Genomic DNA, 26,144 nt, shown 5'->3' with positions numbered 1-26,144 from the left:
GTTTATTGTCCATCGGCAAAATGGGTGTTGTTTTGTGTTTGATGACGAGCGCACCTTATTTGGACATCATCACACTTTTCAATTGTGTTCAACAGTGCGCATGCGTCGTCATTGCATGCGTTGCAATGGTGACAGCTGCTGTTTGATAATTTTTTTTAGAATTCTTTTTTTTTTTTAACTTTTAATTTTGTTATACATTAAGTAGGTAAGTTTATTTCTGAGATATGGAACCAGAGAGATCCCATAAATACTTCTTAAGTTGTGAATAAAAGAGAATTACATCATTTGAACTATATTTTTGTTTTCATTGCTTTAATTAAGAATCAGAAATTCTAACCTACAGTTCAAACTGGATCGTTTTCAGTACTAATCCAGGTGAATATCACAAATAAAGAGAGTCCCAAACTGATTGACACGGTCCCAAAGATTAGAGTTGAAGCAAGAAAAAAAAACGATGCCAAGACCTTCACTTACCGAGGCTGAACAAAAATTAGACAACTATTTTGCCAATGGGTAACCTGTGATCGCCTTTTGGCGATCACAATTTTTTTTCATTTTTTTTTTTTTCTNTTTTTTTTTTTTTTCAGTTTTGAAACGTTGCCTCTAGCAGCATATAGCGTGAATAGAAAAGGAATAAAAACATCTTTCGTATTCTAAGCATTTATTAAACGATTTTTCGTGAACTTTTATAATTATATTTTAATGAGGTTATTTTAATTTTATTGTTGACTTTTTGATTATTTTCGATTTTTGTTCAATTTTTGACCTTTGCTTATTTTTAATTTTTAATTATTTTCCTTTAGATTTTTTTTTCTTTCTTTCTTTTTTCTTTTTTTTTTTTTTTTTTTTTTTTTTTTTTTTTTTTTTTTTTTTTTTTTNTTTTTTTTTTTTTTTTTTTTGAATTTATGAAATGCTTAGTCTAAAATTATCTTGATAAAAAAAGGAATAATTTTTATGTTGTTTGATAAAAATGTTATCTTGATAAAAAAAAGCAAGAGTTTCTGTGTTGTATTTAGTTTTTTCTCTCACTTAAATATTAATTAGTGACCTACAATGTGCATACATTTTACTTCCTTTTTGGCAATCATTCTAAAAATATATGTTAAGTGCGGTCATTACAGAGCACCCTGCATATATAGCATGCAAAAATGGAAAAAAATCTTTTACCGTTCCTTTTATACTTGAATCAGCTTCCATAGCTGCTTTGATTCCTACTGCTGCAGCTAGTCCAGCTTCCGCGATTAAGTTATGGCCACACGCATGGCCTATTTCAGGTAAGGCGTCATACTCCAACAAAACAGCGATCCTTGGTCCTTCTCCTTTTAAAAAGAATAGAATAAAACTGATGAAACTAGACAGTTCTTAAAAATAAATGTTATGATAGATTTTGAAGAATTATACGGGGTGTCCGGTATTGACTGCTCTTACTGCCTATTTTTAGAATCCTTGTCAAAAAATAAAGTTAAAATGACGCAAATTAACATTTAAACGATAAAAAAGCAAATACAATGTCAAAGTATATCTTTACGGATCTTACGGCGGAAGGTAAAACTGGAGACATCAAAATCAGTTAGATTGCCGGAAAGAGAATGGTGTTGAAAAGCGATTGTGAGGAACAAGTTTAAACAGGCTTTCCAACTTGTTTGAATGTTTTCCTTCTTACCCTCCTCACTAGTAATTTGACAGACTTCAATGTTGTTTAGGTTTCTTTTTTGTTTGAATACGTGAATTCATATGTGTATACTTTTTTCATTTGACAAGGACTGAAACACATTTGAGGGGGGGGTGATTACTGCACATCCTGTATTTTGTATACATTTCTCATTTCTGAAATTAACTGTTATTTGAAAAGTGGGAGAGCTTAATTGGTTCTTGGGCCATCGTGTATTAAATATCAAGATTGATTTTGAAAGCAGAAACTGTTTTCTTAAGGCTGAGGCGGCGAATCTATCCCTTAAAAATTGAATTAATGAAAAAAATTTGTAATCCCCCAAAAAATTTGTAATTAATGAAAAAAAAATTAGAATAGTAAATTTTTACAATGTTGTCAGCAGGTGTTTTAACAATACATTCTATGTAAGTATGACAGTAATAAACAGCTTCGTTTCAAATTTAATTGAATCTAGTGAGTATAACTTAAGACAAGTTATGACCTAAACACATATGGAATGGTTGATTAAGTTCAGCAACGTGAGTCTCAAAAAATGAATTTAAATTTTTGATTGTAGTAATGTTGTATATGTTTACAAAATAAAATGAATGTATATTAAAAAAAAAGCCGAACAGATTGTGTAGGGGTAAGGGAACTGACTTTGTATCAGAAAGGTTTGGGTTCGAATCCCGGGTAAGGCATGGATGTTCCTTCATTCTCTGTACTATCTGTCCTTACTGTGGGAGCAACGTTGACCCACCTAATATGGTGCCCCTGGAAGAGTGGCCTACAAATCTGCCCTCCTAATGCCTGTATTGACGAAAGCCCCAGGTGGGCATTAGAGAAAGAAATCATGGAAAAAAAATTGTATTTAGTTAAAGTGTATTAAAAAGAACATTTTTTGTGAAAAAAGAAGAAAATATTTTTTAATTTTTTCGATGTATATAATTTTTCATTCAATAAAAAAATTTTAAAAAAATCTTAAACTAATGGGTTCCACCCCTTGTTCACTGACTCTCCTCATAAAATTCTATTTTTTAATTTTTGTTTCTCAGGAATTATTTAATCAAATTTATTCAAGTTTTAAATAATATATTTTAAGAGATCGTATTACTTGATTCTAAAAATTATTACTCATAGATAATAAAAATAGTTAAACATAATAAATATATATTAATAATAATCTTTATTCATTTTCAATTTCCTTTGGTTAACGAATATTATTAATCAGTGTGCAGATTTTTTGTGAAATAAACAAGGATAAAAGAATAACATTATGTTTAAACTATTGAATATTCTCCTGTCCGAACTATTATTTTACTATTTCTGACTGATTGTGGCTACCCATAACTTCAGGATCAAAAATCCTAATCGTAGAAAGAGAAGACGTATGATTATTCAGAAAAATTATGTTTTTACATCTCAGTTTAGAAAATAACTGAGTTTATTCCAAGTGGGACAATATCAGGCGGCCTCGTAATCGGTGAAAGAAAAAAAAGGACATTTTTTTCTGAAACAGTATACTTACACTAAACTACTTTTAAAAAGGGCAAACGATCAGCTGAAAAATATAATTTGCATTACTTAGTGCAATCAAAGAAACGAAAATGTCTCCAGGAATAAAAAAATATTATTTTTCATTTCAAAATTATTTTAGTTAGAACATAAAGTCTTAAAAGTTTTTAGCACAATTTAATTAATAGAACACTGAACAATTCCTAATAGTTTAATATCAATATAATAGAACATTTTTATAGTAACGTTGCATAAAAAGAATAAACAGCATCAGATAGTTAATATTCTTTCATAATAGTAATTATATTTGATTAAGATATTTAATCTAGTTCAAGACTTTCTTAGTCAAGTAATATTAAAGTAGGGTTTCAATAATCTTAAAGAAAAAATAGAAAAGAAAAAGAAAGATTTTTAATTTGCTAAATGATCCCAGAATTCACCATTTAAAAATTCAATTATATGATTGCTGTGTTAGTAACCAATCATTTTTAAAATCAAATTGAAATAAACGATAACAGTGAAACCTTCATAATTTGTTGCTGGATTGGCTCAAAATAATAAATAAGTACATGAATCATCACCATAAGAATTAGATTTTGCAAAATTGTTAATTGAGCTATCAAATTTTCATTATTAATTAAAATAAAAAGATGTTGAATTGAAAATCTACATTTCCCTATTAAAATCCTTGTTTACTTAGGTAAAAAAAAGTGGCTTTCTGAACGTGCACAAAATTCGGGAATATCAGTGCAAAAAGCTGAAAGTTTAATTTAGCAATATTTAATTGTAATATTTTTTTCATTAAAACGTTATTTGGAAAAAATAAACTTGAAATGCATTTAAATTTAAAAATAATTTTTATATTTAACAAAGAGTTATTGACGAACTTGCAATGTCATTACTTTGATGGTGGTTCATACATGGTGTAAATTCTTGCTCTACTAGCGTTTTCTTTACGGATACAAATCCAAGCTGTCTTATTGTTTTTTAAGTTTGAACGGAAGTAATAGAGATATTCATTAGGTTCTAGAATATTTTGCCAAACTTCGATCTATGGAAAGTTTTCTCCTCCATTTTATTGCGATATTGTCTGAGCGTTGCTAAAGAGAACTATATTGACAACACGTTATGGTATAATCTTTAAGGGTTGATACAGAGATTTATACTTTGAAACCTGTTTCATTCGCCAAATGTTTGGCGATGGACATTAGTTAAAATTCAGGAGTCTGCACTTCAAAAATCTATTCATAAAATTACGTTGATGAATCATATCTATTGTTATAACCTCCACTCCTCCTTCAGAATGGAATTTCTATGAGAGGAGAGGCCTGACCCCCTTTTAAGAGTCTACCAAAGAATAAATAAAAATGGAGCTGGCCTACAATTAGATACCTGAAAGTGACGTCATTGTAGTTAAATCATTGCATTTGTCGATTCAGAAGCCAATCAGCTTTAACACACGTGACGTTGCTTACAGGTATCCAATCAAACCAGATTTAAATCACATGGTTAAGTATAATCATTTCAGCTCTTCTCGAGTTACAAGTGAATAATTTTAAATGAGACCTTTAGTTAGGCTAAAGCATAAATGTCTCTGGAGGCTGGAGATGTTTTAATTACCTGTAGTGAACTCTGCTCGAAAAGCAGTTTGTAGTAGGTAGTTTCTCTGAACAGAAAATCCATATTTTATAAGAGCGTCTGTTAGAATATTGTGAGCAAATGTCTCCTGAAAACTCAGTTCCGGTGAATTCCAGATATTTTGACTAACGGAATTGAAAAATTCTTTTTCTTCATCGATTACTGATGAGATGGTTTTAATATCTTCTTCGGTCATAATTATGCTGAAATATAAAATAACACGTGAAATCAGAAAACAAATTTTTAAAATAATAACTTAAGAAAACTTATTTCAGTTAGTTCAGATAGATAATTTTTGTTTATACTATTTATAAATTATTAGTTATATTTACCCGTTTCGTAAAATTAGTTTTTTCTTGTTGAAAATCTAATTAAGTAAGAATTTATCTAACTGATGATAAAGCACAAAAATATTTAACTAATGTTAATATTTGACTGTTGATAAAGTCGAGATGTTTAGCTATTATAAAAGATCAAAAGAAAATAATAATACGCTAAGAAACAAGTATGGTTAAAACTACTAGCATATAGTACGATTTATCGTGCACATACACCTACACTCTATAGAAACGCCAAGAATCTCGGTAGTTTTTACAGACGCATTTTGGTAATGATTTCGGTAAAATTATCAATACAAAATGGTTTTATAATCTATGATAAAATTTAGTGATTTCATCATGATACCAGGGAGCATGGCATAAAAATCATTTATTCGGTTAAATTCACTTTTCAGTTTTGTATTTTCTTACGAAATGCGTGGTAGTAAGAATTATAATTTTGAATCTATAATTTCTGGTAATCCGTTACCATACGAACAAAAAACTTACCAAACGCATGGTTTAAATACCACATATTTTGGTTTTATTAACCAAAATAATGGAGTATGTAATAGAATAATAGATATAAAAACAATAGTTATAAAAATAATATCACAAAAATAGCACTAATGTTAATATTTGATGATTGATGATGTCAAGAAGTTTAGATAGCCATTATAAGAGATCAAAAGAAAATAGTAAATTGAGAAAAAAGCATGGTAAAAAATGTCAAAATATAGTAAAATTTACCGTATTTTTCCCTCTATGGAAACACAAAAAATGCAATGCATTTTTGACCGAAACGTAAAATTTGGTAAATTTTATAATTCTTAAAATTTTATAAATTTTATAATAAATAAATTTTAAATATTACCAAAATTGTCATTACCATACATTGAGGTAATCTTACAAGAATTTGTTTCTCCGTGTAAGAAGCACACGAGAGCAGAACATTTGAATTTTGTCATACATATAAATGGAAAAGAAATAGTAATTATGAACAAATTTTTATTTGGTATTGCTGGCTGAAATCTTATCATGAGCTGTACTGTTTTAAGTGAAAAAATATTTTTAATAATTTTGGCATAACCTTAGGATACGAGACATTCAAATTGGGTTATCGAAATAANTATATATCGCAGAAGGGGACCAACTTGAAGGGTATAACTCGTAGCCACCCCAGGCAAACCTCTTCAAGGTTTTTTTTTTCCTTCTAATTTTTACCTTTTAATAACAATTTGGTGCCTTGGTGATTGTAGATGGCGTTGCAGATCACTTTCCTCAACTTCAACACGGAAGTATCTCCAAATAATTAAACCGAGTAATTTGAATTAATCATGCGATTGGATCCCTTTGACGATTCCTTGAAGATAGGCGATAAAAAACATTTTGTGCATACGTAGTATTGCTTATTATAGAAAGATAAACGCCGAAACAAATCACGCACTGTAAATTATATTCCATTTTTCCTAGCTGAATATAATATGAAGAAAAACTACACTTGAACAGTTGGTGTTGAGTGTGAATCAAAATATAGAAGGCTATTCTGAAAATTTCAAAAATAATTTTCAGAAGTTTCTCTAACTTAATGGATTGTATACAATCAAAAGCCAAACTCTCAAAGGTAACAACTATCTACTACGTTTATTTTATCATAATTGATTTTTATGTTTCACAAATGAAATGTTCTGTCTACAAATTTATCAGAAAAAATACTTTATTAATATGCCTGAAATTTTCAACTCATTTGTTTCATTATCAGAAAATTGTACAAGCATAAATTAACATCTCGAACTTCCAAAACTTAAATATTTTTTTTTCATTTTATCTGTCAGAATTAGTTATTGAATTTTTGCTTACTGTTTTATTTTGAGCAGATTGCAATCGATGCAATGAAATCAAATTTAAATTGTTTTTAAATGTCTACGGTTATTAAATAGAATTAAGTAGATAAGAAAAAATTCATGCAATTATTATGTTACATATTGTAGTGTTTTCTAAATATTTATCTAATTCAATTTAGAAATTTTGTAAGAATACATTGTTTTACCAATGTATTCTTACAAAATTTGAAGCGTAATCTAAATTTAAAAAAAGGCCAATAAAAAAAGCTCACTGTTCTTCATTAAAAGTGTAGGGGAAAAAATCTTTTTAGATGTGGTCAGACAACTATTTATTCAAGTTATAAACTTTCTACCCCTTTTTTATTGCTCCCCTCAATAAACACGAAATATAGTCTAAATCAGGGGTTTCCAACTTGCATGTGGCCGGGGGCCGCAATTAAAAACACCAGTCAAATGGCGGCCCGCAACTTCATCAAAATTTTATATAGGACTCTTATGTTTGAAGAAACATTAAATATTACTGTCAGATTTTTATAGAAGTGTTTTTAATTTTAAAAAGCAAAATAACAAGCGTTACAAATAATGCTTGTTACGTATCAGTTCGAATCTTCTCTTAATCATAAACTTAGTGACAAGATTTTTTTTTTCTTTTAAATTTTATTCTGATTAATAAATTAACATTTTTTAGACTTTTTAGGAATTATAGCAACAACAAAGAATTCTCGAGCATCTGAAATTGAGTTTGTTTCGTTTCCGCTCATGCGATATTCAATTCAAGGAGTTAAATTAAAACATAATATTCAATAACTCTTTTGTGCGTTTTAAGATTTACAAATGCAAATAATTTCGTCCAAAATGAGTGGTATCAAAAAAGTAATGAGAGAATTTCTTCGAGAAAATTTCTGATACACACATGCTAAATTATATTCACAAAATACAAAAAAAAACGATATAAAAAAGAGCAACATACACGATTGATTTTGTATTTGAATAAATATTTTCCTGGATGCAAAACCCGGGAAATAATTTTTTTTCGCACCGTTGGTATGTTAAATTTCTCAAAAAGGAAGAAATTAGGTTTTTTAAAACGAAAGAAAAGTATTTTAAACCCATATAGATTTTTAACGAAAATTATCCTAAAAAAACGACAATTAATATATTTCAGTTCGCGGGCCGCCAGTTGATAACCACTGGTCTAAATTCATGTTAGACTTCAATCTAAATCTTTAACTTGATTTCCAGCTTTTTCCTTATTATATCCGTAATATTCTTTTTTTTATAGAGAAACGGGCCTGTTTAGCGTTAAAGATCAAGATTTTTTTTCTTCTTTATAGTTATTTCTTACAAGAGTATCATTAGAACAAAGATTGTAAATAATTACCTATGTAACATTAAATATTGTTGTCTGTAAATTTTCTTTACGCGTGTATACACTTATTTTCACAAAGCAAATTAAATCATTAATTTTTTTCAACCAGCCGAACGGACTGTGTAAGGGGCAGGGAACTAGGGAACTGGCCTTGCATCAGAAAGGTTCTGGGTTCGAATCCCAGGCAAGGCATGGATGTTCTTTCACTATCTGTACTATCTGTCCTCACTGTGGTAGCAACGCTGACCTACCTAATATGGTGCTCCTGGAAAAGTGGCCTACAAATCTGCATTACAAATGCCTGAATTGACGAAATGTTAACGCAAATGGGCACTGGAAATAAGAAAAAAAAATTTCTTTTTAGCCATTATTTTTTTATTCACTAACTTCATTTTATTATGGTTTATTTAAATAGCAGTTTTAAAGTTTAGGAGTTTGTTATGCATGCCATTGTTCGTTTGTTTATTACAAGGTTTTACACAACAATCGCCCTAAATACATTTATGTACTACTTATCGAAAATGAAGTAAATTATAATTAATGGGTTAAAAAATCATATTTAATCAGCTAAAAAATGCGTTATCAAAATTGTCGAATCGTTAATAAGGAAGTAGGATCGAAAAACATTCAAAATTAGTTGAAAACCATTGTCTAATGAAATTTGAAAGTGACTACAATAATATATAATAATTGTCTTTCGAAAGTTTTACTTCTTCTTCAAAAACCAAATAAGTTTTTAAGTTTTGAGTCGTGAGTTCCTCAATATTGATTGATTAGATTTCGATAGCTTTTTATGATACAAATTTTAATTTGCAACTCCCATAATATGCATATTATTTTCAATTCATTTTTAACAAGGCTTCTTAAATATTTATTAAAGGAGATAACCACGACTCTGTACTTCACTTCATCTTTAACTCTGTACTTCAGATACATGTTTTCTAAATTCAGGATTTCTCATCCTTCACAACGACATAAAGCATTAAATCAAAAAGAAATGCTAACTACAAAACAAAAATGAGTATTATTATCAAGAAAATCACGAAAACAGCTGGATGTACAGATAAATTTTTAAAAGTCCCATTGTCAGGGTAAATTAAAATATCAATTATCCATTGACATCATACATCAACGGCAGAGTCTTTAAAAACGCTAAGAATTAATGATGAGGTAATATTTTTTTAATGCTTATAAACTGCTTTAATTTCTGTGTACCAACATATACGCTTACATAAAAATTTTTGCAGGCGCATGAAACGTTTTTTCTGTACTTTTCTGATGGTATGTCACCAATTCGCTTCCATGAAAACAAGTTTTTATTGGAAGATAATTTTACAGCTTTAGCTAACTCCTCCATTAATCCAATTCAAAATCAAATATATTATTTATATAAAATTTGGAACGGACTTGGAAAATTCAGTTTAATCCTTACAAAAAGCAAGCTATAAGAAAAAATTTCACTTTATGAATTTAATGGTGTGCTTTATTTCTAATATTCTTTAGTATAATTTCTTTTAATATTGTGTCCATATTGCGTAATTTTATTGATAAACACTTAAAATGAAAGAAAATATTTTTATTTGAAACATGTATCCCAAAATAAAATTTAAATGCTTGAATCAACTTTCAACATATTTCTATATTAATAAAATCTTTTTATTAAAGTCTTTAAATAAATCATTTTTCTTAATTTTTGTGTAGTTTTAGATGGACATTCTAACTTGCTTATAATCATTATTAAAATAGAAAGGTACATAAATCGTTATCTCCTCTGAAACTGATAGATATCAATTAACGTTTTAAATTTTGTCCAGTTTATATTATTAAAGTTCCTACAAAAATTAGAATGTTGAATGAGCTTACTCATAGTATAAAAACTGATAATATAATAACTATACAATGCAAAACTATCGTTAAATTTTAGCTCTTTTAATAAAGTATAAAATGACTTAGGCAGATCTTTTAAATTCTCATATTTATCCATAACTTGTTATCTTAAATGTTTACTAAGTATTCAAAAGCAGCTATTTAAAAAAAAAACTATTAATCTTTATAAGGGACTGGTATTTTTTTATTTTCAACTGAATCATACTTAGGGCTGCAAGTTTGTCGCGGGGAAAATTTGAAAATTGCACAAATTCTAAACATAAAAAAATTTATTATATAAATTATGCAAAAGACAGAAATTGCGCAAATAATAAAAAAAGCTTAAAAATACACAACGTGGTATTTCTTTGAACTTCTAGCAATATTAATATTCTTACTTAAATGAACAGAATTTTGGTACAAAGTATTGTACATTGTCAGATCTCACTTATCCTTCGTCTTTTATCACTTAATACATTTTTATACTTAGAAAACGATCTTTCTGCGTCAACGCTGTTTTTAGGCACCGACAAACTTCGAATTGTCGCTTTTGCCAATTTTGGAGCGTTTGGTCTTTGATTTCCAAAACTCGATCAATTTTCCTTCACCAACGCGCAATTCCTTGACCGTTGCTTTGTAAGAAGTAATTGCTGTGAAAACTCAAACATTCTACATTCAAACTACTAGTTTTACTAGTCCCTACTAACTAATAGTCCCCCCCTCCTTCATCTAAGAAACTGATCCATATTTAAGAAATCACAAGAAGTCGCCTAGGAAAAATCAATTGGATATGTAGAAAGGCAGTAGAAATTTCATTGCCCAGAGCAATCGCATGTATAACAATTTTTCTGTTAAACATTTGATTTATAACATTTTCCTTCTTTTGTGATTCCAATTTCTTTTGTACTCTTACTGACTTCAGGAAGGTAATTACCATCGCTAAGTGTAGAAAGACCACCTTAGCTGACGAGATTGTCAAGATCTCTTATCTCTGAACTATTTTGCTATTGATTCACTCCCCTAAATATCTAATCAATTTTACATGTTCAATTTAAGGTTCAGGAAAATAAAAAATTCTGTTTAATAAAAATAATAAATAAAAAATGAAAAAAAAAATCAAATTTTAAGCAATTTTCGCGCAAGTCAAGACATATTGAGAAATTCGCGGATTTTAGGAAAAAAGATGACAATTTCGCGGAAATCATCGCGGAAATTCGTGCCGCGACAAACCTGCAGATACTTAATTCCCCTCTTTTGCAATATAACAAAACAATAGATTTTTTTAAGTATTTTTAAAATTATTTTTTGGCAATATTATAACTTATTTGATATATTATTTAAAAACATTAGTTTTATTCGAATTTTTGTATGCAGGCACAAGGAGATGTATGGTCAATTTTGCTTGTTACACTTGTGACAAAGTGTCATCATCTCCATCAAAGGAAATGACATTTCTAGGTTCAACGGCAAGCTTCCTTCTTCAACTGTATGTAACCATTGCATCAAGCTATATTACTCCCAATTTAATTTTAAAAGTTTCTAAATATACCACCGTGTAAAATAAATACTCAACATCAGTGAACTTGCCAAAATATATATAAACTTGATAAAAATCATATTTAAAATTATCTCATCGTTCCCATATACGGTTTAATTTAGTTGTGAGAGGTGAGGCCTTTAAAAAAAAGAATTAATTGGACAGGCATGTTTTTCAAATGCTAGCAATAACTAAAGACAAGTCTACTTTACGCAAAAGTTGTCATTAAGAAGAAAAAAAAATTCACTTTGTATGTATGTTTTTTTTAATGCTTAATTTTGACTCTAAAAGATGCTTAAATGAAAGAAAAAAAAGGATTAAATTTAAGTATTTTATACGGAACTATGCATTGTACATTTATATATCTTGTATTACAATATTAGCTATCTGTATAATATAATTGTACATTAGTTGTTTTTATTACAACTTTAGTTATTTTTCAACCTTAATTATTAGTTCTAAATTTTTATATTTGTAAATAAATGTTACTTATTTAATGATAACAACTTGCATTTTACATTAATTTTAATATAATCCATTAAACGTGACACTGTTGCAATTTTTAAGAACTTTTTAAGAAGCAAAATTATTTTTAAGCAAAAGTTTAATATCCATATTATAAACGATACAGTATTGTACGTTTTCTGTAAAACAATTTCTCATTTTAACGTCAAAAATTTTTGCTCAAGGTTACTGTTTTCGAAATATCGTAACTCATTGAGTTTTCTTTCTATGTGATGTCATTGCGCCATGTCGCCAAATAGGTAAGATCGCATGATGATTTCATTTTACGCCACGCGAGCGGAATTGGAGGTCGCTATGACCTCCTAAAGATTTTCCCTGTTCCGCAAATTTTAATAACATTAATTAATATTATTAAGAACTTTTCGTCGATAGAAATTACGTGCCCATTAAATTGGTGGGAGGCTTACGAAATCCCTGCGCTGATACGAGAAAAAAACGTAAAGATTAATTCAAATTGCGAACCTTCAATCGTAATTTTATGATAATAATGTTTCTTTCATTTGTTTACACATGATGAATTTATTTTATTTATTGACTAAAAAATTAAGCATAAAGCGCAGGGAAAGAATCATAGTAAAATTACCACACTGAATGGAAATGACATTTTTGGTTTAAAAAAAAAATTCTGTTGAATAAAACAAAAATATACTGTGTTTAAACCAAGCATTTGGTAATTTTTTCGTTCATATGGTAACGGTTTACCGGAAATTATGGTTTTCAAAATTATAGTTCTTGTTACCACACATTTAGAAAAAAATATAAAACTGAAAAGTAAATTTAACCGAATAAATGGTTTTTATGCCACGCTCTTCTAAGGTATCATTATAAAATTACCAAATTTTACTAAAATTACCAAATTTACTATTACTATATACTATTTACTATATACTTTACTACATACTCTTATGTAATTTTATTGAAATTAACAAATTTTATCACATATTAAAAAATACAATTTATTGCTAATTTTATCTAACTTGTTACAAAAGCGCTTCGGTAAGGAATAATGACTTTTCTGATGTTATCATAGAACCAGAAAACCGATTAACTTCATGATTGTCAGGTAGTTTTGGTCATATATCTCGTTTCCTATATTTGGATCTACTTTAATATTTTTCACTCTTTCAAATTTAACAAATAAATTAATTTTAAATAAGTTCAGCAATTTTTTTATTTGCAAGAAATTTTCGATTATTTTTTTTTTCAAATTTTTTACCACCTGAAACTAAATTTTCTTTTAAAAGCACGATTCTCTGAATATCTATTTCATTCCTATCCGGTATTAGACAAGATATGCCAAATACTTGCCTAATACCGGAATCGCAGCGACACGGAGACATTATCGCAGAGCGTTACGGAGTTTTCGCAGAAAGATTTTTCGTTTGAAAATTTTGGTTTTCCTTTTTGTATAATTTCTCAAAAAATATTTTGTTCTTTTCTGCAGAATTTTTTTTCAAAGATGTCTTTCTTGCGCATCAGAAAGGAAAGAAATAATCATGATTTTTCTACTCTCGTTTGAGATTTTTAAAAAAAAATTTGTAATGACTGGCTTTAGCTAGAATTTCAAAATAATACTCTAAAATAAAAAAATTTAGAAATTGCAAGAGTTTGAAAGATAGTTTGCTCTCTAGAAATGATGTTCTTTCTTTCATTTTTTTTTTCTTTAAAGAACCCCATATTTTACATACACTTATTTGAGCATCTCTTTTTTAAAAAGTCCTATTCGCGTGATTCGTGATCTTTATTTTGGAAGTTACTGCACGGATTTTAAGGTTTTTAATTTATCAACGAATCATAATTTACTATAATTTAGCTTATTTGCGAATTTTAATTTGTGTAATGATTTACAAAATTCGAGAGAGGAAATAATTAGTGCATTTTTCAGGCTACAACATGCGAGAATATCGTATATAGTATTAGAATTTTAAAAAAATATTTCTTTTACAACTAAAAATTTTTATACGTTTTTATACTATACTTTCTCCTGTAGACACAGTGTTTCTATTACTTTAAATTAGTAATTGTTATAATTAAAAGTACTTTAAAGCAATATATTAGTGCCAGGCAAGTTTGTAGCAGAAAGCCCGACAAAATTCTGCCACAGGAGGCAAATACTAAATTATTGGTTATTCGATTCATAGTACAGTGAGAATTTATGACTCCAGCTGCGAATTAATTTCCTTGTTTGTTTTTATACCAATTATGAAATTGTTTATTATTTATTGACTAGAATAAAAGTAAAAGCATTCCCACAAAAACCTATTGTTTAATAAAAGATTCGTGGATGTAAAGGGTCCGCAATGTGGCAATTGTTTTTTGTGACGTGGCAATGTGATCAGCATTGCTCACAAGCAATCTTTACTTCTCAGGCAAATTGAACTCGATCTGAAGCAAGGTGGACTTCAAGCCAACTCTGGGGATCAAACCCTAGTTCTTCGCAAATGTTCAGTGCCTTACCCATTGGCCAGTCATTGGTTTTTTTACAAGCATTTGATTCTACGGCATGATATTTTTCAAAAAAGAATAAAAAGGAAGGCTTAGCTTTATGAGATTGACAGATGCTATTCTGGCACTTGCTATTTTTTAGAATTTCTGCGAACTTTAATTATTCTATATAATTAAAACTCTATATTAATAGACTAATGCGCTTAGTAATTTCTGACTGGTTATGCTACTTAGCTGCAGTTTCTAGAGATTTTAAAATATTGGATTTTAGCATTTAATATTACACAAAAATGATAGAAAAATTTGTATAGCTTATAATTCAAAAAACTTTTTAAGCTTCATCAAAATAAAAAAAATAATTATAAAATTTTTAAATAAATAATCTTCGATTAAAATTTTTTTTGGATAAATGAGTTTAAGAATTATCTGAAATAATCAATTGATTACCTTTGACAGTTCCAGAAAAATGGTGAAAAAGTCAAAATTTGACATTTCTATTACGGCGTCCAAAAGTTAGACCACTCTCCTGCATATGTTATTTGGACCATATTTTCCAGATTGAGGAAACGCCCATATTTTGAGATCCTCAATCCAAATCCATCAAGGAAAAGAAAAGGTATGTTTGTTTGGAGAAAGTATATTTCTATGTATAATTTTGTGACTTAACTGTACAAATTTGTATTCTAGCATATTTAAGGTTATTTCTTCGAATCATTAAGATTACATTTTGGTTGGTTGGTGTCGTATCCTCTATAGAATCATATTTCATGGTGTGCTTGAATAGTTTTTGTTATTTCTATGGCATTAAAAGAATACAAATCCTCTTCTGTGGGGTAGTTCAAGAGGTGAAGGCCTGCAGCGACTGCAGGGCAGTTAAAAACATGATATGGTGTCAGTTCCACATTAAGACAGTTGCCACAGTTTTGATATTTTCTAGTCTTATCTGTAGAAATTTTCATGTTTTTATGATGTTTTGTTCTTAGTCTGATGAGAGTAGTGGCTGTCTTCCTATCGATGTCAAGATTAGTTATTTGATCGTGGGCTTTGATTTTTAAAGGGGTGAATAGTCTTGACTTTGCATAAGCATTTGCATCTGCCTCAGCTAATACCTTTGGGTGGCTAATACCTTTGGGTGGTAGGAGGGAAATAAAATACCTCCCGCGGACCAACAGGCAGAAGTCCAACCTCTTCGTAGGCTCTGGCAACCCCCCTCCTCATGATGTTTTCAAAGATTACATTTTAAAACGTAAGAATCCCATCATATCATTAGATAATAGGTTAATAAAGTGCTATCTTTTTTTTGTGCACTGTACAAGTACTTGCGCAACTTTAACATCTCACTCCTGGGCCTGATTATCGCCCCCTAGGCCCAATAGGCACGTGCCTAGGGCCCACACTTTCTAGGGGGCCTCAAAAATTTGTCAAAAGTCCACAATATTACTTTTTTTAAAAAAACATTACTGAAAGAAACAGTTTTTCTTAAGAGAGGCATTTTTTATTTCAAATTTTCTTAATATTGTGATAAACCAAACTCGTGTAAAGATTGCACTAATCAAATTCGAAAGTACAGCTGAATTTTAATTGGTGCAATTTTTATTCCAACGGCTTAAGCAAATGCAACGAGAATGCATATTCGCAAAGTCTCTTATAAATGATAGTGTCAACAAGAACTAAAAGCTTGTTCTTAACAAATATGTAAAGCTGTAGAGGGAAGGCTACAATCTTTAAAATAATTCAGCTAATCAGTGACTTTTAGCAAAAATCACTGATTTTAATTATTTGTGGTCACCAAACTATTTTTATTTTCATACAACATATTTTGCTTTAATATTTAGATGTGTAAACTTTATCTTAGAAAAATTATCTTCAATTGTCTGCTTTCAAACTTTTTTAGAAATTTTCTCTTGAATCATGCAGTTCAATAGATTCTTTTTATTGTTAGGACTACTATTCAGAAATTTAATTTAAAAATATTTTTTTAGGGGCCCGGAAAATTTTGTGGGCCTTGGGCCTGAATTAGTTTTGATCGGTCCCTGTCTCACTCTCTTTTACAAGTCCTGCATACTTACACAAAACCTTTCCCGTTTTCTTTTTTCAATTTTTATTTTTAATAAAATTTAACAAGCAGTGTTTTGTTAATATTATAAATTTTTAGGCAAATAGAATGATCCAAATATTTGCTTCTTACCTGATAAATTCTATTTCGTTGAAGTGTTGATTCGAAACGGTATCGTTGAAGTGTAGATGATTACATTCCACCCACTTATACTTTTCTATAAGGAATACTCTAATGACATAATACTATATAATTTTTGTTATATCATTCTTTTAAAAGCATCAATTTAAATAATAATAAAATACTAATTAGTTTGCTTTTAACTAATGATTTGTTTTATTTCATCAATTGTTTATTACGGCGCATATCACAATAAATTTAAATTACTAATGTTTTAAAATAGATGGAGATTTCTGTAGAATTATGAAGTAATGTGATAAATGCAATAGTCAGAAAAAATATTTATCTTACTTCATCTAGATTCTGTGTCTTACTTCGTTAATTGTTCCATGCAGAGAAAATACATTATCTACTTATCAAAAACTAGATAATACGACTTATTAAGTATTATTATTTATTATTCTACTTATCAAGACAAGATAAATTATCTAATATATTTTTGTTTTATTATCTTAACAAGACACAGTTCTTGTTCATGTTACTAAATACTAAAACGTGTCATTCATGTTTTTTTATTTTTTTATTTATTACTAATTGTGGTGAATCGGAACAGCGAAACATTAACCAATGAATCCGTTATAGATTTATCGATTTTTGTTTCGACCATCCACTTTTGAGAAAGACGAAAAGCATTCTTATTTTGTTTATTTATTCATTTTCAGGTGACTGTATTGCTTAAATTGGTAGAAGAAAAAAGTCTTGTTAAAATTTTTGAAGTCGCAAATTACTTCATTTTGCACTATTTTAAAAAATTTAAATTTCTCTTACATATTTTTGTGCAAAATTTAATTCTTTGACAACTTTATAAAATGTTAAAAAAATATTTATTTTAATACTGTATTTTAATGAATTAAATTGTGATTAAAATTAACATCTAAAATAAAATTAAGGAAAATTGTGAAAATAAATTTTAAACCACATTTTGCTAACATTTCCTATTCCTTCACATTCACGAACGTACCTATGTTAAGCAACAGGGCATGTCAGCGATCAGAACGTGAACAACTTTAACGTATCATCCCCTAATCTTATATCATCCCTATGTTCTGAAGCTAATAAAACAGAGGTTCCCAAAGGGTGTTCCGCGGAACCCTTGGGTTCCACGGAAGGGTCACAATGATTCCAAGAATTAAGGACTATTTTTTAAAACATTAATGATTTTTGATACCTGTAATTATATTTATAACCAATCGTTATTCATTAAATAGTTTGGTTCTTTTTATGAAATTATTCAATCAAAATGACAATAAAAAAGATAGTATTATTTTTAAAATTAATAATAAAAATTACACTCAAGCTTTCCAATTCAAAGAAAATAACCTAATTCAACAATAAAGAATTATGTTTCCCTGATCCCAATGCTTATAATAATTTTTTTTAATTTTCATTTCGACTGAAACCATAATTCAGTTTATTTAATTAATTGTTAGAAACCTAATTCACAATTTGACTAGATACCGCGCCAGACCTATGAATTCTACTGTCTGGCATAACATCGAATTTTAAGATTTTTTTTAATGAATATAATTCTTCTCATTAAAAATTAATTAAATTATAATTAATAAAATTTATTTTCATAAAAATTAGAATCATTAAAATTAAAATTTCTCATGAAAATTTTTTTAAATGATTAATAGTGTTTCTCTGTTTAATATGTTTATTTTTCTTTTTATTTTGTTTACTATTTTTTTATTTATATTTTGTTTATAAAATCGGGGTTCCACAAAATGAAGGTAGATTGTTTAGGGCTCCATAGCCGTAAATAATTGGGAACCGCTTCAAAATTGAAAATTTTGCGGTATCTTGAATCTGCAAAATTTTGCGGTAATAATGGATTTTAAGGTTAAAAGTACCGGGACTCTGAGTGCCGGTACTTTTTAAAGTAATTTGATTCGGAATTTTTTACAGCATAGACATTGTTTTACAGTGAAGAAAAATATTTGGTTTAGAAAGAAAAATATTCGGTTGTTTCAAAAAACCGAAGAAAAGTAAACTAAAATTAGCATTTTTTCAAATTTCTAAAGCAATGCGTGAAAGAAAAAGAAAATTATTTTTAAAAAAATTTTGTTTCATTCTATTCTTTCTTTACCTCATGTAACTTTTCGGAGTTATATATATTTAGGGAAAAATAAATGTAAAGTTTGATACACAGTAATTTAAAGAATGGCTGACTGTAGGGTCCAAACTTCTCAGTGACTAATAATCAGTGACTCTTCTCATAATGCTACGTAAAAGGGTAAATTAGCAAAATAAATAGCTAATGCCTTAACCTGTTCTTGACAATTTTCAGCAAAAATAAAGTCAGTAATTTATTTTTTACCTAACCCGACGATAGAGCATATTCCCTTGCCCTCGTATGGTGAATATACTAATTTATATATACAGCAATTAATAAAAAAACATACAAATTAAGATATTTTAAGGATAGCTGGAAAAAAACCGAAGACTCTCTATCAACTGTATAGCAAATAAGTTCGAATTAGATCTTATGTTTGCCAAAACTTTTCAAGAAGAGCATTTAAGATTTAAACTTTCCTCGAACTAACTTTCTGAAGCACATTTTCTCACGATTTTAATGCAGAAAAAAACTTTTTTGAGAAAAAAGGAATAAAATTCTATAAATAAAATCTATAAAATTCGAAATCGTATTCAATTTCTTATGGAGTAAAAAAAAGATGTAGAGACATTACTTTACACAATTATTCTACACAATTTGGTTGCAAAATTCGAAAAAAAAATACAAATGAACATTAGAACAGAACGCTTTTCCAAATAACACCAATAAACAACACCTTCGTAATTAATATTGATTTCAAGTTTTTTTTTTAAAATCAATTTTGTGAAAGGTACTAACGTCCATAAAGGTTCATTGGACTGAAAAAAATGGCAAATTATAACGCAATGGTAAATTATTGTTATTATCTTTATTTTTTTATTTTAATTATAACAATTTTAGTTTTTAGAAATACGACCGAATCTTTACTAAAACTTATAAGTTTTTTTTCTTTAAAATTATGTTCTAACATAGTTAATCGACCTTTATTTACCATTTCCTATAGCATTAGTTTTCATTATATAAAAACCTAAACAGAATAAACAAAGGCGCTTACCTTTCATCCCCTATATATACAGATTTTTTTATTGTTTATATTTATAAATATACTTATATATACAAAACGTTTTACTGACATTTCATTGTTCAACTTATCTACCAGAACAAAGACTGTTCCGATGATAAAAAGTTTTGCAATTAGATAGCATGATTTGGCAAGGTCAAATTTTATTGTAATCACCTTTACAGGCTTTGAAAAAGAATAATAAAGATAAAATTCTCACTATTTGAGGATTAATATGTATTCAACACTATCAAGTTAGATGAACAGTTTACCTGAATTTTCATAAACTTGACACTTTTTTTTTTCTCCAGAATTTTGCTTGTCATTTTTGCCTGTGTTTTAGGGTATTAGAAATGACAGATGCGGATTACGAAGTAGTGTGCTCAAAAATTGACGAAGAAAAAGGATATCTGAACTCAGTTAGTCAGGATATTTGGAAATTACCAGAGCTAGCGTATAAAGAAGTACATGCACACGCTCTTTTAACTTGTGCTTTGAAACGCCATGGATTTAAAGTTCAAAAACATTATTATATGCAGACCGCCTTTAGGGCAGAGTTCTCCACAAACTCTGGTAAGGCATCCTACTTTCCATTAACCTTTTGTAAGCAATTGAATTTTCATAAGAAAATTAATTCTAGTTTTCTCATATGCAACCGTAAAATATTTTTTATACTTCTCTCATTACAGCTGGTGAGGCATTTCATGTCCATTTTATTTTCCAATGTTGCCTTCGTTGAAAACAGACCTTTTATAAGTGGTATATAGTCAAAGAGATTTCCCTGGGATCCCTGCAACATTGCACGCCAATGCCGCGACTTAAAATATTAAGTTCATAAGTAGCTGTGTGTGAACCGAAGAAAGATTACTATACCCCTGATTCAAAATATTCGAATAATTTAAAATTTTGTCATTAGAAAGTCCTTTTTTTAATTTATTAAATTTAAATTATTAATTTAGCTAGTCAAATCAACACATTTCACAGTATTTTTAAACATTGAAAAAAAAAAAGGCATTAATTAACTACACAGTTTATTTTTGAAACAAAATCTTAATATTAGATTAAAATTTTATGTGGTTTAAAATATTAGGTATTATAATATTATATTTCATTATAAACACTAAAATTAAATTATAAATCCTGAAAACGTTACTTAGTATTTTGTAGCATTGCCTTTAACTTTGATATTGTTTTTGTTTTATACTACTTGTAAATATGGAAAGCCTATTTTAAAGTAGAGGGGTGCGCTTCTTTTTATTTTCAAGTGGCGCCATCTACGGCCAAGAATTCGACTTCTGCCACACACATATGTCACACCCCGTTTTACAGGGAGGACTCATTCACACACCATCCATCTATCCGCAGATCGTAATTTTGGCCTGAACTAGAGCACGATCAATCTCCGTTCCAGAACCGATTGACTTGTTATAGGAGCTTGGAGGACTTTGTGACCCCGAAATATTTAGAGTGGACCAGTCACTATTTTTTAAACAGGGAGTCAACGGTAGGCGGGGATCGAATTCGCGACCCCTTGGACATTTGCCCGACGCCCTTACAACCAAGCTATTCAGGCCTTTAATTTTGATAACTACTGCTTATGAGCAAAATTCCATAGAATAAACAAGTTTTTAGCATTTTTATAGGGAATTGTAAATAAAAAACGACAAAAAGTTGCTACAACAAGCAAAGCTGCACTAGTGAAAAGCATTATTCCACTTATGCGGAAAGCATTATATGCTTATTATATGCTTATGTGAACAAAAAAAGAATGCAGAAAACTTGTTTATTCCATGCAAGATCGGTGATGTGTGATATGTCGTACTCATGGCTAAAAGTGATATTGCGAAATACTAAGCTTTTTTTCTCCACTTATAATTAAATTCAAGCATTCATAATGAAATATTCTAATATTAAATTCTATTATTAAAAATATCTTCACTGGTAGATGGATCATGGATTAGAATCTCCTTGCCGTCAGGCAAGTCGTGGAAGGTTTCCGTGGTTTTCCTCTCCATGATACGCAAATCGGGTTAATTTTATAAAAACTCCTCCTCGAAGTCTAATTTCTCCCAATACTTGTTCTAGGGGTTTCCATGTCTTCTGGATTGGGTTCAAAATTGCAAGGCTACGGAGTGGAACATTGGTAAAGTTCGTTCACCTGGAGTTGGCACTTGGCTCCGCCTTCATCACGCAGTATCCGACGATACTATTTCGCTACTTTTGGTAGATGGATGTGATCAATCCTGAAAAAGGTTGCTAATTGGCGACCGTATGACAAAGATATTTATTTCGCTATCTTTATGCGAATTTTTTTAACATTAAATATTTCATAAATTTGACGAAATTTCTCTCTTTTGAGTGAATAGTTTGTCCTTTGAGACGTTTTGCTGCAATATATTTAATTATCCAGAGTAACGAAAGGTATAATAGCAGATGATAAAGCGAAGTAAGTGACTGGAAAAGAATTCACTGTTAGCGTTTGGCACGCGTTAAGTGTTGTCTCAATTTCAAGCGCGGAGACGCTTCTCCTCTTACTCTTTGCAGCAAGGCGATCATAGGTTACCCATTGGCAAAATGGTTGCTGTCTAATTTTTTTTGGAAAATAAACTTTATTGTGTTTTCATCTTGGACATCTCTAACTGTTAATCCTGAACTGCTCGGTACACAATTTCGCAGACATATTTAAATGCAGTTCAGGCACATTCTGTGTAAATTCTTTTAAGGACTGAATAGACATTGAACAGCCAATCGAGATCAATATTAACATTTTTGGATTGGCACAATGGTGTTTGATTGAGAACTCTTCCTCTGAGGAGGTGAAGCCAAGTGCCAACTCCTGGTGAACGAACTATAGTGTTCAACTCAAAATTGGGTTGGCTGTTCCACTACTGATATAAAATAAAACAAACACTTATTATTTGAGAAATATTTTTAAAAAAAAGGAAAATGAAATATTTAATATTGAGAATTTTTCTTGGTGTATGCATATGCTAAAAATGAATAAAATAAGCTGAATTACAGATTTAAAATATTTATCACAGAAACATAATTCATTATTCTCGAATTTAATTATTTCATTTTCAAAGAAAAACTCTAGGAAAAATACATAATAAATAATAGATTATTCAGTGGATATAAATATTATTATTACAAGTTTAAATAAATCCTAACCCTCGGAACCCTCGTAATGCTTTCACGGAGCCCTAAACTTCCTCAGATCACTTTTAGGGAACCGCTGGTTTATAAAACGGAATTCAAGCAATTACTTATCAGTTCTAAATGATCCAAGAAATTTCTTGTCTTCTGGGTTGGGTTTAAAATTACAAGGCAACAGAATTAAATATTGGCAGTCGTAAACTCAAAATTAGGTCGGCTGTACAACAACGATTATAAAATAGAAACAAATATCTAGTATACATGTATATACGAAAGCATATCTAATCATGTTCATATTCTAACTCTTTCAGGCACTGGAGTAACTGTAGCCTTTTTATTGGAATATGACGCCTTACCAGAAATAGGTCATGCATGTGGACATAATCTTATCGCCGAAGCAGGCTTAGCAGCTGCCATTGCTTCCAAAGCTGCCATGGAAAAGGACAAGACAATCATTGGGAAGGTAAATCCAGGGTGTCCTGCAATGACTGCCCTTAATATTAAGCTTCTGAGCTTTTGTTAAAAACTGACAAAATTATTCTCGCAAATTATTATTTATGGGGAGAAATAACAAATTCGGACGAATAATTATCGAGGTCAATTAGCTCTGTAATTACTCGTTATAAGATAATGGATTTAGGAGGCGGTTCCTAACAATAGACGAACGCGTTCTTAAAAAAGAAGCAAGGTTTTGATTTTTTCAAATCCGATCTCCTTTGCTGTGAAAGATTTTTAATATAAATCATTATAATTTGATAAAAAGAAAATTTCCTTACTTAAAAATTCTAGTATGAGTGTGACTAAGTGAACAGTATTAATTTTATACTTTTTTTTTACAAAGTATCTAAAAATGTATATTGAAGGCGATCATGACAAAACATGTATAATTTTAAAAAATATCTCATAAACTAAACCATAAACTCTGATAAACTAAAAGGCCCTCACACCAACTTTTTACAATGATACTTTTTGTGACGTTTTAGACTTTTAGCCTCTTACACTAAGTTCAAAAATATTCTAATGCGGTCTTTAAAGCTCGAAATCCAAAACAGTGATTAGTTGAAGTTTTTATAGTCTTAACCCTAATTAAATGCATAGAGAGAAGATTGTTTTTTTATTTCCTGCTAAACATTCACTATTAGGTAGGTTTTTTTTAAATTATCGGGAAAGTATTATAATCAAATCACCTATTTCTGATTTTCATAATTGAGCGATATCTGCTGTAAAAAAGTATGACATAATCAGACGATAGGGTAGTTTCACGGCCAGCCTCAATCTCAAAAACCAATTGCTAGATTAGAATTTTAAAATTCTGGTTTCAACTTTCTATGTTGAAGCCATCGCCACCCGAAGACTCCCAGTGTATTAAATGGTGACTAATGCACGTTAAATCTGTCGAATCACAAAGTCCTCCATGTTTTCATAACAAATTATACTTCTGGGGGAACTGATCGAGAAGTTTCCTTGTCTTCTGAATTGGCTCAAAATTACAAGGCTGCTGAGTTGAACATTAGTAGTCGTAAATCCAAAATTGGGCCAGCAGTTCAACGAAAGTTATAAAATATTTTCTGCCGAGCCGTGATGGCTCAGGGGATAGAGCATTCGCCTTCCAATGAGGTGAACCGGGTTCGAATCCCCAGCAATGGCTGGTAGAAACGAATTCTGCACCGACCACAGTGCTGACTTAAAATATCCTGAGTGGCAGACGGGTCGTATGTTAGAGTCCCCTTGCCGTCAGGTTAACCGTGGGAGGATTTCGTAGTTTTCTTCTCCATGTAACGCAAATGCGAGTTAGTTTCATCAAAAAGTCCTCTACGAAGGCAAATTTCTCCCAATACTTGATACAGGAGTTTCCTTGTCTTCTGGATTGGATTCAAAATTACAAGGCTATGGAGTTGAATATTAGTAGTCGTAAACCCAAAAATTGGGTCGGCTGTTCAACGACGGTTACAAAATAAAATACATTTTCTGTTAAGTGAAATAAACGTTCAATATTAAAAAGAAATATTATGGGAAAAATATCGGCTACACCTTGAAGCAAAAAAAACTTTTAATTATTTAAAGCCATTTTAATATCATTGGATAGTTTGACAATAAAAAGAAGCGATTACCTTGCCACTTAGGTTCAGAAACAACCGCCAAATAGTTAGCCATCATTTTTTAATTCTAATTCAGTCGCTTTTCATCGGCTTAGGGGAGGGGATGTTCATAAATGATGACATCCCTTTTTTTTAGTATTTTGACACCTCTTTCCCTCTGTCACATGTCGAGCTATATTACATAAAACCGCAGTGTTCAGAAACAAAATACATGTTATAGATTTTATTTCAATTAAAAAAAATTTATAATTATGTAGTTTAATGACATTTGTGAGCTTAACCCTAACAATGATTGCAAGTGCAAGGCCTGATGTAGAAAAAAAGGGGGCTGTCGGAACAATTGTCAAAAGGCTCCACTGGTCATAAACCCTAAACTAAATTTACATTCTGTTTATTTACAAAAGGCTTTTAAATTATTTATAAACATAAATAAAATAAGATTTATGAAAATATTTGAGCATATATTTATTTCAATTATTGTTAACTCGAAATTTTAACCGGCAATTTTTAATGAAAAAGACATACACAAAATTATTTATCGTATTTATGAGACCCCAAAAATGCAGGGGCCCTAGTCCTAGGACTCTCGGTATTTATGATAATTCAGGCAATGTGCATGTGTACTTATTTATGTAAAAACAATATAAAAATAATTTTTCCGCTGATTTTAAATCTTCCGACCGATTTGAAAAAAAAAAAAAAACAAAACACGTGTTTTATCACACTGCTTGTTATCCTCTCCCTTCCCCTTGTCACAAACTCTCTCAAATTTATCATGCCCCCCGCCCTGCCTTAGAAGCACGACATAATCTATGGACGGCCCATTAGAA

At 29.7% G+C, this 26,144-nt stretch overlaps 2 protein-coding genes across 13 annotated transcripts in view; one reads left to right on the top strand and one right to left on the bottom strand.

Annotated features, from left to right (window-relative positions):
* LOC107444027 (xaa-Arg dipeptidase) overlaps positions 1-26,144 on the bottom strand; it is a 44,244-nt gene that overhangs the window by 11,791 nt on the left and 6,309 nt on the right. For 2 of the 11 annotated variants that reach the window (XM_071178822.1, XM_043045325.2), the window contains exons 1-4: positions 20,054-20,077; positions 16,896-16,980; positions 4,787-5,007; positions 1,168-1,319 (exon numbers count right to left, since the gene is read on the bottom strand). In XM_071178822.1, the coding sequence (XP_071034923.1) occupies positions 1,168-1,319; positions 4,787-5,007; positions 16,896-16,980; positions 20,054-20,060 (465 nt within the window). In that variant the 5' untranslated portion in view covers positions 20,061-20,077. Of the gene's footprint in view, positions 1-1,167; positions 1,320-4,786; positions 5,008-5,995; positions 6,114-15,154; positions 15,289-16,895; positions 16,981-20,053; positions 20,141-26,144 lie in introns of those variants that run through there. The other 9 variants (XM_071178823.1, XM_043045326.2, XM_043045328.2 and 6 more) reach the window with 7 other exon arrangements.
* LOC107444049 (xaa-Arg dipeptidase) overlaps positions 15,185-26,144 on the top strand; it is a 23,025-nt gene continuing 12,065 nt past the window's right edge. Inside the window, exons 1-3 of one of the 2 annotated variants that reach the window (XM_043045333.2) lie at positions 15,185-15,323; positions 20,403-20,632; positions 23,527-23,678. In XM_043045333.2, the coding sequence (XP_042901267.1) occupies positions 20,413-20,632; positions 23,527-23,678 (372 nt within the window). In that variant the 5' untranslated portion in view covers positions 15,185-15,323; positions 20,403-20,412. The remainder of the gene's footprint in view (positions 15,324-20,402; positions 20,633-23,526; positions 23,679-26,144) is intronic. The other variant, XM_043045335.2, reaches the window with a different exon arrangement.

Source organism: Parasteatoda tepidariorum, chromosome 3 (genome assembly GCF_043381705.1).
Source record: "Parasteatoda tepidariorum isolate YZ-2023 chromosome 3, CAS_Ptep_4.0, whole genome shotgun sequence".
Lineage (NCBI taxonomy): Eukaryota > Metazoa > Arthropoda > Arachnida > Araneae > Theridiidae > Parasteatoda > Parasteatoda tepidariorum.
Note: the sequence above shows the minus strand (reverse complement) of the source record. Positions and strands in the feature narration are given on the sequence as shown.